This window comes from Danio aesculapii, chromosome 15, assembly GCF_903798145.1.
Source record: "Danio aesculapii chromosome 15, fDanAes4.1, whole genome shotgun sequence".
Taxonomy (NCBI): Eukaryota; Metazoa; Chordata; class Actinopteri; order Cypriniformes; family Danionidae; genus Danio; species Danio aesculapii.
The window spans coordinates 7,625,810-7,639,488 of record NC_079449.1 but is presented as its reverse complement, the minus strand read 5'-3'; the positions used below and the strand labels follow the sequence as shown (position 1 = coordinate 7,639,488).

The 13,679-nt window shown below is 33.7% G+C and overlaps 1 protein-coding gene across 1 annotated transcript in view; it reads right to left on the bottom strand.

The window, feature by feature from the left end:
* ccdc150 (coiled-coil domain containing 150) overlaps positions 1-13,679 on the bottom strand; it is a 55,326-nt gene that overhangs the window by 2,622 nt on the left and 39,025 nt on the right. The window contains exons 16-23 of the mRNA XM_056474315.1: positions 13,518-13,590; positions 13,279-13,403; positions 10,145-10,262; positions 8,769-8,939; positions 8,597-8,665; positions 5,462-5,593; positions 5,024-5,110; positions 845-976 (exon numbers count right to left, since the gene is read on the bottom strand). Coding sequence (XP_056330290.1) covers positions 845-976; positions 5,024-5,110; positions 5,462-5,593; positions 8,597-8,665; positions 8,769-8,939; positions 10,145-10,262; positions 13,279-13,403; positions 13,518-13,590 — 907 coding nt within the window. The remainder of the gene's footprint in view (positions 1-844; positions 977-5,023; positions 5,111-5,461; positions 5,594-8,596; positions 8,666-8,768; positions 8,940-10,144; positions 10,263-13,278; positions 13,404-13,517; positions 13,591-13,679) is intronic.

Sequence of the window (13,679 nt, the reverse complement as noted above, 5' to 3'; positions counted from 1 at the left end):
TATCTATATAGCTCATTTATCGTGTATGACCATACACCCAAAACGCTTCACAATCATGGGGAGTCCCTCGTCACCACCATCAGTGTGCAGCATCCACTTGGATGATGCGACGGCAGCCACAGGGCTGCGCTCATCACACACCAGCTATTGGAGTGGAGTGACAGTGATAGAGCCAATTCGGTGAATGGGGATGATTGGGAGGCCATGATGGGTAAGGGTCGATGGAGGGAATTTGGCCAAGCTACACCGCTACTCTTAACAAGAAGTGCCATGGGATTTTTAATGACTGCAGAGAGACAGGACCTCAGTTTAACATCTCATCCAAAAGTGAATGTTCGTTCCACTTACAGTATACAGTGTCCCCTTCACTTTACTGGGGCATTAGGACTCATCCTGCTGGCCTCATTAACACCACTTCCAATAGAAACCCAGTTTTCCCATGTGGTCTCCCATCCAGCTACTAACCAGGCTCAGCCCTGCTTGGCTACAGTGAGTAACAAGTGTTGGGCTGAAGGGTGATATGGCTGTGGCCAAAATATCTTGATTCTAAGGACTCTTTGATGAATGAAAATATTAAAAAGAAAAGCATTTATTTGAAATAGACATATTTTGCGACATTATAAATGTCTTTCAGTCAAATGTATTCCATAAAATGTGTCAAAAAAATAACACAAATTGCAAATTATGAGCATTTAAAATAAGAAAACATGCTTTTTCTTAATCTATTTGATAAAAAAAGTTTTTAAAAAAAGTCTACTAGACACCTGATTAATGAATTTTCAGGTGTATTTCAGCATATAGTGTAAAAGAATGTCATGAATTTTTCATAGGTCTCATTTGCTACCTGAACTGGAGTAGAGCACGAGCGCTCTTTTCTCATCCTCCATAAGCTCTTGGTGAGTTTCTGCGGCTCGTCATTAAAGCTGTGAGATTTGGAGCGGAGCCCTCTGTGGTCTTCATCCATGTTCTCTGTGATCTGAGGAACAGAGGAGCCAGATGGAAACGAAGGAAGCAAATCAAAGGCAAAAAATGTGAAGCAAAAGAATTTTCCATCCTCTGGAGAGCTCGCATGATTTCAACACCGGCTATGATCAGAGGAGGAGACGGCAGCCTAAATTCTGACACCGTGTTGAGGATTTTGGAACAAGGGAGATGATCGTGTTGGAAACTCCACTGCATTCACTTTCAGTATATACCGATAGTTTACTGAAAACTACAAATGATTTTAAAGGGATTGTTCACCCAAAACTGAAAATGATGTTATTAATTACTCACCCTGATGTAGTTCATCTTCAGAACACAAATTAAGATATTATGATAACACTTTACAATAAGGTTGTATTAGTTAATGTGAGTTAATGCATTTACTAACATAAACAAACAATGAACAATACATTTATTACAGTATTTATGTTAGTTAGTAAGTTTTTGACTCTTCTAAAACATGAAAAAAATACCATAATGAGATATTTAAGAAACATGCTAAGTGAACATTCTTGTTGATCTGAAAAACAATGCTGAAGTCAGATATTCAGCCTTGAAAATGTGCATTACGTGCTGGAATGACTGTCTTTGTTTTGGTTCCTTTAACCCGCCCAATGCCAGTTTAGCCAATTATATTTCAGCACCCCGAGTTGCCTTGCTGGAAAACCACGTTTTTCATTCATTCAGTCATGAAGTCTCTTAATGTATGCATACGCGACTGAAATGTGAACTCCGGTAGACAGTAGCAGACTCTGAAATGAGACGCAGATTCAAAGTTCCACATGAGGTTATTAATTAGCAAATAATATGAATATTATGAACGTAAATATTGGTTGAGTAGGTTACATTGCAACAACGTGTCCTAACAACAGAAATTTGGCTGTTCGCACCAGACAAAACATGACAGAAATGTAAATACAGCCATTCAGATGCACAGAATAGTACACTCACTGCACTCTAACAAAATGGTAAGGTTTATAATCTAATTAATACATAATTAACGTTATTAAATATATATGCTAAATCACTGATATGTGGTGGTTTGCACTGAGTCAAAGTTCTAAAGTTCAATTTCAAAAGGTTTATTTTATTTTCAAGATCTGAGGTGAACTATCTGCTGCTGCTGCTTTCAGTATATGGCAATAAATGTCATGTAAAATGGCATTCAAACTCACATTATTAGCATTTAACACTGAATACAGCATATGAGGTGTACCTGAGGTGATCATTGTCAGTTTATCCTGTTGTTCAGCTGTGAGAAATAGAAACGGTTTCTAAAATATAAATTTCAGGTGTTGGTTAGAACAAAAACTCATTTTAATATGGAAAATATTCCCTCTATCGTGTGCCATTGCTTTTATTTAGAACGCAACTTAAATCAGCCCTTAGGCTCGACAGTCAGGCACGCTTTCTGTTTGTGTCATCAATCTGGCAACCTGCACTTGCGTGTGTTTTGAACCAGGGGTGCAATACCGAGTTCAACCACTGGGTGTCAAACTTACATACTGCACCTTTAATGTTAGTTAATGAAAATACAGTTGTTCATAGTGCATTAGTAAATATTGAACTATGATTAATAAATGCTGTACAAGTATTGTTCATAATTAGTTCATGTTAGTAAATACATTAGCTAATGAAACCTTATTGTAAAGTGTGAGCAATATTTTAGATAAATTCTGAAAGCTCTCTTATTCTCTATAGACAACAATAGTCAAAAAACATCTTCAAAACCATATGAGGTTCATGGTTCATTTAGAATATTATCAAGCAACACAAGTGTGTAACTTCAGTTTGAGAAGTGGGGGGAATACAAAATGCTTTTTTCGATTTAAATCCCATTTCCTGCATATATTTAGAGACCGTGGTGACACAAAATCCAGGGTAAAAAATATTCTTATCAAACAAATTTGATTTCAAAATAACCTTAAAATGTAAAAAAATAAATAAATAAATAAAAATTTTATTAAATAAATTTTTTTATGAACTGTGTGTACTGAATTGCGACTCTGTAATATCAATTGCAGACAAACAGCAGCAAAACGTACATGTAGGCAAAATGTAAGAAAACATTTATCACAGTTTTATCAATTATTATTATTAATTAAATTAAATAATTAAACTAATTATCAATTAAATTATTATTTAACAAAAAAAAAATGTAATATTTACATTCCTTCCGGCAATTTCCTATGCAGAACAAATTCCTCAATGTTAAACTAACATCAGTAGTGTAGACATATTCTGTCTGACAGAAAATATGATTATTCTGACCTTTTCTAATACTGAATGAACCAACTCGCATCTTTTTTTATTCCTGGAGTGCCACAGCTCTGCACAATTTTACTCTAACCCTAATCAGACACACCTGATTCAACTAATCAAGGCGTTCAAGCAACTCTTGACCACCTTGATTTGTTGGATCAGCTGTGTTTGATTAGGGTTGGAGTAAAGATGTGCAGAGCTGCGGCACTCCAGGAATTCAGTTTGAGACCTATGCATTAAAGTCATCTGTTGCTGCTTGACATTTCACCTCTGTCTGAAATGATCATTTCAATAGAAATTATTTCATTAGTGTTATTTTTAGAGTATACATGCAAAGTTACTGAACGTGGATACGCATTGACTCTCTGTGTCACGCTCCAATATGGTGATGACAATCTTAAAGGTGGCTTAGGGGGAGTCACTATATGCATGATTCCCACTCTTTCATGTACACTAGATTTCAATTACACTAGACTTTCAATTACTTTTTAAAGTACCATTATTTTAAATCAAGCATCTTTGTAATTCACACCCCAGGAAATTGAAAGTCTGTCCTCAACATTTCACTTACACTTAACATTTACTTTAAAGTAAATAGTATTCAATAGTTGACCGTTTTAAACCGTTACATTCAAAAATCTAAAATAAAATTAGTTGAATTCAATACTGGAAAAAGGCGGCACGGTGGCTCAGTGGTTAGCACTGTTGCCTCAAAGCAAGAAGGTCGCTGGTTCGAGTCCTGGCTAGGTCAGTTGGCATTTCTGTGTGGAGTTTGCATGTTCTCCCCGTGTTGGCGTGGGTTGCCTCTGGGTGCTCCGGTTTCCCTCACAATTCCAAAGACATGAGCTAAAGGTGAATTGGATGAACTAAAAATGGCCATAGGGCAGCATGGTGGCTCAGTGGGTAGCACTGTTGCCTCACAGCAAGAAGGTCGCTGGTTCGAGCCCCAGCTAGGTCAGTTGGCATATCTGTGTGGAGTTTGCATGTTCTCCCCATGTTTGCGTGGGTTTCCTCCGGGTGCTCCCGTTTTCCCCACAAGTCTAAAAACATGTGGTATAGGTAAATTGGGTAAGCTAAATTGTCCATAGTGTATGTGTGTGAATGAGTGTGTATGGATGTTTCCCAGTGATGGGTTGCGGCTGGAAGGTAAAACATATGCTGGATAAGTTGGCGGTCCATTCCGCTTAGGGACTAAGCCAAAAAGAAAATGAATGAATGAATGAAAATTTGGCCATAGTGTGTGTATGTGAGAATGCAGGAGTGTATGGGTGTTTCCCATTACTAGGTTGCAGCTAAAAGGGCATCTGCTACGTAAAACATATGCTGGAATAGTTGGTGGTTCATTCTGCTGTGACGACCTCTAAAATAGAGGCTAAGCCTGAAGGAAAATGAATGAATGAATACTGGTAATATTCAAATTTGGTTTTCTGAAATATTGATTAATTGTCGGTGTTAATGTACAAGATTAATGAGGTTTTTTCATTCTGTTTTTGACATGATACAATTGTTGAAGCCACACTATAAACAAATTTTATTTCAAATATAATTCAATTACTTTCAAGTACTTTCAAGAAATGTGGGAACCCTGTATATGTGTACAGTGGATGTCTGAATCAGCAGGGCTATGAATGAAGGGGTTATTATGGCTAGCTGCCTAAAAAGATCACTAGTAGGAACAAAACAGTAGTGAGTTTGTTGAGTATTTGTGACTATTATTGTAGAGTACTTCTGACTTTTACTATGGTATAAACAGATAACGATGGAGTTAGTTGTTTACCTCCTGTGACTCCATACAAACTTCTCTGAGTCTGATCTCTGCATCATCCCTCTCATCCTGGAGCCGTTTCAGCCGCTCTTCCATGAGCTACACACACACACACACACACACACACACACACACACACACACACACACACAGAACAGCAGCATTCAGCACAAAACCTCTCATCACTTCTTTACATAATGGCATTTCTCCAGCATTCTGTTGGTCGTGCAGTATGGAGGCCCTGAAGGACGTAACGGGGAACTGTAACCTGCTGATACGGCAAAGAGCAACTAAAAGCAGAGCTTGTGGAGAGAGAATAATGAGGCAAACTAAGAGAAAGAAAGGATGAACTTAAGCACTAACGGCTCTTGATTTACACTTGTAAGGGTTAAGGGTGCAATTTAGGACAGTGGGAAGTGTTAAAGGGGAAATAGAGGAAATGTTGCTGACCTGACATTTCTCCTGGAGTTTGCGACTGGTTTCTCTTTGGGCCTGGAGCTCCCCCTGCTGGCTGGAGGACAGACTGATCAGCTCAGACTGGAGAGAAACCATCTCTGAGCGCAGACGCAGCAAACACTGAGACTGAAACCCACACACACACACACACACACACACACACACAGACATTTTACAAACTGTGATGTATAATACTGATTAATACTAATTCTGTTTAATACAATTTTTTTTCTAGATGTCCAGCAAGCTGTCAAGGCTTTACTTTTTTTCCTCTAATATTTTCATGATTTTTAAAAATATTTCTATTAGTATTTTTTATATTTAAATTAGATTTTTAATGATTTGAGGATTTTATTGATTGCAAATAATGCAGATGAATATCAAATACAGAGCATTAACATAAAAATACTAAATAATCACATAAATCCATATAAAATAATAAATGTAGTTGATGTCAGTTAGTAAATATACCAAACCAAAAAAAGGGTGGGGGGCTTATTTTGTCTTGATACTTGTTTGCTAGTATTGTGAGTCACAGAAATTCAGACATTTTCCCCATATTATATATTATTAATTTAAAAATGCAATAATTAAGCTAATATTTTAAGCATATGTAACTTTTCGCTTCAATGCTAAAATAAATCAAGACAATTATGGTCAGATTTTATTACAACACATAAATGGAGTGAAAATTAATGATAATGATAATAATTATTATGAATAGATATATAAATAAATGTATTCAATTGAAAAATCACACTAAATGCAAATTTGCATAATTACATAATTTTTTTTGCATTTTATAACTTTTATTTTTATTTAATTTAATATACAATTATAGCAATGCAATGTATAAAAAAGAAAACAAATCACAATAATAAAAAATATGCATGTGCACGTCACATTTAAAACTTACTGTACCCAGCTACAGTATAATAGATTTATTACACCTTCATACCATTTATTCATTCATTTTCTTTTCGGCTTAGTCCCTTTATCAATTAGGGGTCGCCATAGCAGATTGAACAGGCAACTTATCCAGCATGTTTCACACAGTGGATGCCCTTCCAGCTGCAACCCAGCACTGGGAAACACCCACAGACCCTTGCATTCACACACATACACTATGGACAATTTAGCTTACCCAATTCACCAGAGCACACGGAGGAAACCCACGCCAACACGGGGAGATCATGCTAACTCCACACAGAAATGCCAACTGACCCAGCTGGGGCTCGAACCAGCAACCTTCTTGCTGTGAGGCAATTGTGCTAACCCTTTCTTTCATTCCATATACAGTTGAGGTCAGAATTATTAGCCCCCCCCTGTGTTTATTTTTGTCCCCAATTTCTGTTTAATGGAGAAAAGATTAACACATTTCTAATCATAATAGTTTTAATAACTCATTTCTAATAACTGATTTATTTTATCTTTGCCATGATGACAGCACATAATATTTTACTAGATATTTTTCAGGGCACTTCTATACAGCTTAAATTCACATTTAATGGCTTAACTAGGTTAATTAGGGTAATTAGGCAAGTTATTGTATAACTATGGTTTGTCCTGTAAACTATCGAAAAAATTCGATACTTATAATAAATTAGCTTAAAAGGGCTAATAAATTTGACCTTAAAATTGATTTTTTAAAAATTAAAAACTGTTTATTCTAGCTGTAATAAAACAAATAAAACTTTTTTCAAAATAAAAAACATTATCAGACATACTGTGAACATTTTCTAGCTTTGTTAAACATAATTTGAGAAATAAAAAAAAAAAAAAAAAAAAAAAAAAAAAAAAAAAAAATCAAAGGAGGGCTAATAATTCTGACTTCAACTGTATATAAAAATATTTTCTTTTATTATTTTATTTATTTTAATTTTTTATCTCAGTGCATACAATTATAAAAGTGCATTCAACATCTAAAAATAAGTAAATAAAGTTTTAATTTAGATTACGTTTAATTTATGTCTAATTAAATAACTGCATTAATTATTTTGATCGAGGCTCGAACCAGCGACCTTCTTGCTGTGAGGCGACAGAACTACCTACTGTGCCACCGCGTCGCCATGATTACATCGTTAAGAAATAATATAACAATTAATATATATATATATATATATATACATATACATATATATATATATATATATACATATATATATATATATACATATATATATATATATATACATATATATATATATATATACATATATATATATATATATATATATATATATATACATATATATATATATATATATATATATACATATATATATATATATATACATATATATATATATATATATATACATACATATATATATATATATACATACATATATATATATACATACATATATATATATATATATATATATATATATATATATATATATATATATAAATAATATTAATTATATATTTTAAAAATTAATAATATAATCATATATAGGGTTAAGAAAGGTTAGACATAAAAAAAAAAAAAATATATATATATATATATATATATATATATATATATATATATATATATATATATATATATATATATATATATATATATATATATATATATATATATATATAAAATAACTTAAGGGGTGACACGGTGGCTCAGTGGTTAGCGCTGTTGCCTCACAGCAAGAAGGTTGCTGATTCGAGTCCTGGTTGGGTCAGTTGGCATTTTGTGTGGAGTTTGCATGTTCTCCCCGTGTTGGCATGGGTTTCCTCCAGGTGCTCCGGGTTTCCCCCACAATCCAAACACATGTGCTATAGGTGAATTGAACAAACTAAATTGGCTGTAGTGTATGAATGTGTATGGGTGTTTCCCAGTACTGGCCTGCATCTGGAAGGGCATTCGCGGCATAAAAAATATGCTGGATAAGTTAGCGGTTCATTCCACTGTGGCAACACCTGATGAATAAAGGCACTAAGCCGAAGGAAAATTAATAAATGAATAAAAATTAATAAATAATGAATTTTTAAGAAGACATTTATTTCACATTAACTTTAGAGAGGGTGTTGTCATTGTAAAACACTTTTGAGGCATGTTTTGTAGAAATTATGCTTGTACATAAATAATTTTTTTTAGATATACCTTTGTAAACCTTTAATTCATACCTGCTCATAACTCCTTTTCTTGTATTCATCCTTTGCCTCTTCAAGATCTTTGATTTCTGTTTCCAGATCCTGACAGGACAGAACAGGTCAGACAATGCAGATCTGTGTTTATGTATTATTCCTGTGTTACTCTTACAGTACTGAATTCAGCACAGAGAAAAAAGTGAGAAACCTTGATCCTCAGAGAGTTGCTCAGAGCTGTTCTTTTGTCCACATACTGATTCAGCTGAGACTTCTGATTGGACACCTGCTTCTCCAGTTCAGAAACCTTCTTTTGAAGCTCCTGATTGGCTTGTGAGAGGTCACCTGACTTCAGAGACGCATCATTTAGTGCCTTCTTCAGCTGTATAGGAAATATATAAAGATTAGAAGTCAAAGTGCTGTACACTACATGACTAAAGTCTTACCATCGATCCCAGTTGTAAGAGCAACAAATATTAACTTGATTTCTAGTTGATCAGTTGGAAAAGTTGCAAAAGGTTTATTTTTGAGAAGAATCATCTGTTGAACTGCATCCCAATCATCGTAAATACTCCAGAAGACTTACTGGAACCCGCATGGAGCCAAGAATCTTACAGAAATCATGGTTTGGGGTTACATTCAGAATGGAGGCATACGAGGGATCTGCAGAGTGGATGGCAACATCAACAGCCTGAGGTATCAAGACATTTGTGCTGCCCATTACATTACAAACCACAGGAGAGGGCAAATTCTTTAGCAGGATAGCGCTCCTCATACTTCAGGCTCCACATCAAAGTTCCTGAAAGCAAAGAAGATCAAGGTGCTCCAGGATTGGCCAGCCCAGTCACCAGACATGAACATTATTGAGCATGTCTGGGGTAAGCTGATGGAGGAGGCATTGAAGATTAACCGAAAGAATCTTGATGAACTCTGGGAGTCCTGCAAGAACTCTTTCTTTGCCATTCCAGATGACTTTATTAATCAGTGATTTGAGTCATTGCAGAGATGTATGGATGCAGTCCTCTAAACTAATGGGAGTCATACACTATATTCATTCTTTTTCCACTGCAGCATGACTTTATATTCTATACTGGACATTATTTCTGTTAAGTGACAGGACTTTTGTCTAAGCAAAGTCAGACCTTACTGTCCTAATGAAATCATTAAAAATCAAGGCATGATCATATTTTATTTTGGTAAAATAAGCGTAATCTAGAGGCTTTTGCCTTTCATATAAGCCACTTCTGATACCAAATGATCATCTAGAAGTCAAGTTATTATTATTTGTTGCTTCTAAAACTTGGATAGGCAGCAAGTTTTTTGTCAGGTAGTGTAGATTAAAAGATAAAACTTACATTAGAAAATTATTTTTGTTGCTTGTTTAAACTTAATATTTTAAATGAGGTGAAACAACACAATTCTGACGTTTTTATTGTGGACAACAATTTTTTTTTATGTTCAATCCACTTAAATTTTTGAAAAAGATTAAGCTAACTTAATCGATTTGTGTTGGGACGACATGAAGGATTTGTGCGGAACCCAGCATTTTTACAGTGTACATGAAACATGAACATGATGTAATATTACCCTGTGTGCAGACTTCCTTGCAGACTCTTTTTCTCTGTTCAGCAGGTTTTTAAGTGAATCTAATTGTTCGGTCAATTGACGAATCTCATCTCTCGCCTTTTTAAGCTCCGCCTCCCTGCTGATGTAATCATGTATAATATAAACATTAGAAAATGTTTAAGATAAAACAACTTAAATCAAGTTTATAATAGGTAATAGACATTGTAGGTGTGTATAATGTTAACATACAATAAAGTTTACTAAACAAGTGTAGGGATGCATAATCTGTACTAGTGTTATTTTAGGGTCACTGAGACACTATTATAATTTGTATTCATTTTTAATCTGCTTTTTGTTTTGATTGTAGTGAAAGTTTTGTTGTTTTACTGTCATTTTTTCAGTTCTAGAGTTAGTTATTTTAGTACATCAGATTAAAATTTAGTGTAATGATTTATTTAAGATTTATGATTATTTAATTAATTTGAGTCCTACAGTAACCCTGATTCACATTTTAACAGATAAAAATAGAGATTTGTACATTTTTATTTTGGTAATACTGCATATTATCAGCAAATGCTAAATATTTTAAAAAACATCCTAGTTTCCATATTTGTATTCTATATGTAAACAACAATAACTTCAATTACATTCATTCATTTTCTTTTCAGCTTAGTGCCTTTATTAATCCGGGGTCGCCACAGCGGAATGAACCGCCAACTTATCCAGCACGTTTTACGCAACGCATGCCCTTCCAGCCGCAACCCATCTCTGGGAAACATCCACACACACTCATTCACACACATACACTACGGACAATTTAGCCTTCCCATTTCACCTGTAACGCATTTCTTTGGACTGTAGGGGAAACGGGAGCACCCAGAGGAAACCCACGCGAACGCAGGGAGAACATGCAAACTCCACACAGAAACGCCAACTGACCCAGCCGAGGCTCGATCCAGCGACCTTCTTGCTGTGAGGTGACAGCACTACCTACTGCGCCACCGCGTTGCCCACTTCAGTTACAATATTTAAAAACAGTCCAATATTTTCATCAGAATTTTATGATGCCTGAATTATCAAGACATTTTTAATTTGTTAATATTGTATGTTTATCAGCTAAAACTCAATATTTTAAAAAAGCATAATGATAGAAAAGCATAATAATCAGTTGAGCATTTTCATCAGAATTTTATGATGCCTAAATTATTAAATTATTTTAATTTTGTTAATACTGCATATTATCAGCAAACGCCAAATATTTTAAAAAGCATCCTAATTTCCATACTTTTATTTTATATTTAAATAACAATAACTTCAATAACAATATTTAAAAACAGTCCAGTATTTTCATCAGAATTTTATGATGCCTGAATTAATAAAACATTTTGAATTTGTTAATATTGCATATTTAACAGCCAATTTAAAAAACCATCCTAATTTCCATATTTGTATTTTATATTCATTCATTCTCTTTTCGGCTTAGTGCCTTTATTTATCAGGGGTCGCCACAGCGGAATGAACCGCCAACTTGTCCAGCATATATTTTACACAGCAGATGCCCTTCCAGCTGCAACCTATCACTGGGAAATATCCACGCACGCACGCACGCACGCACGCACACACGCACACACACACACAATTTAGTTTATTCAATTCACCTAAAGCACATGTCTTTGGACTTGTGGGGGAAACCGGAGCACCCGGAGGAAACCCACACCAACACAGGGAGAACATGCAAACTCCACACTGAAAAGCCAACTGACCCAGCCGGGGCCGACCTTCTTGCTGTGAGGCGATTGTGCTAACCACTGCGCCACCGTGCTGCCCTATTTTATATTTAATTAACAATAACATGAATTTTAATGTTTCAAAACAGTAGAGAATTTATCAGAATTTTATGATGTCTACATTTTTTTACATTTTTAATCTGTTAATATTGCATATTTATCAGCCAACACTAAATATAAAAAAAAACATAATATTTTCCACATTTTTATTTTATATTTAAATAACAATAACTTCAATTTCAATGATTAAAAACAGTTGGGTATTTTCATCAGAATTTTTTTTCATGCCTAAATTATTAAAACATTTTTAATTTGCTAATATTGCATATTTATAAGTCAACACTCAATATTTTAAAAAGCATATTGATTTACCTAATTTTATTTGTATATTTAATAAATAATAACTCGATTTTAATATTCAAAAACAGTAGAGAATTTATCAGAATTTTTTGATGCCTACATTTTATTAAACATTTTTAATTTGTTAATATCGCAGATTTATCAGCAAACACTAAATATTTAAAAAAGCATATTGATTTACCACATTTGTATACTTGTATATTTAATAAACAAAAATTCAATTTTAATAATTAAAAACAGTTGGGTATTTTCATCAGAATGTTTTGATGCCTAAAATTTTAAACATTTCTAATTTGTTAATATTGCATATTTATCAGCAAATACTAAATATTTTAAAACGCATCCTATTTTCCATATTTGTATTTAATATTTAATTAAAAATAACTTCAAAATCAATTTTTAAAAACAGTCCAGTACTTTCATTAGACATTTATGATGCCTACATTTTTAAAACATTTTTAATTTGTTAATATTGCATATTTATTAGCCAACACTCAATATTTTTAAAAAAGCATTAAATTTCCATATTATTATTTTATATTTAATAAACAGCAATTCAATTTCAATATTTAAAATCAGTTCAATGTTTTCATGAGAATTTTATGATGCCTACATTTTTTAAATATTTTAAATTTGTTAATATTGCATATCAGCAAATGCTAAATATTTTTTAAAAAGCATCCTAATTTCCATATTTGTATTTTATATTTAAATAACAATAACTTCAATTTCAATATTTAAAATCGTTGGAAGTTTTCTATTTGAATGAAAATATAGATTTTTTTAACTGGTAAATTCATTAAATTATGACCGGTATCAGATTATTCATATTATTTGTGTGTTTTGTTTCATTTTTTTTACATTAGTGCATCTTTAAAAATAACACTCCCTAATGTGGAATACTATTGATTAACCAAATATAACAACAGCAAAAATATGCAGAATAATGTTTCCTCAGCAGGTTAAACCAGAATGCTTGCAATACGCAATAAGTTGTCATTCCCTCACCTTTCGACGACAGTGTTTAGTTTCTGCCGTGTGTTGTGGTTATCCTGCATAGCCTGCTCTAAACTCTGGCCAAGTTTCCCGTTGTCCAGCTGAGCTTCATCAAGAGCTTTTTGTAAAGATTCAACCTACAACAATTTAACACGCAAGCACTTAAAAATCTTTGATCACATTTATTATTAATAGTGTGTGTGTGTGTGTGTGTGTGTGTGTGTGTGTGTGTGTGTGTGTGTGTGTTTTACCTTCTCTGTGTTTGCTGTATTGTGATTCTCAACTTCATCTTCAAGTCTCTGAATCTCCTGCATAGCCTCCAGTCTGACAAACAAACACAACACGATGCTCATAACCACTGATGTCAACACAAATACAACTGTGTTTATAGTAATGGACATATAATGGAAGTC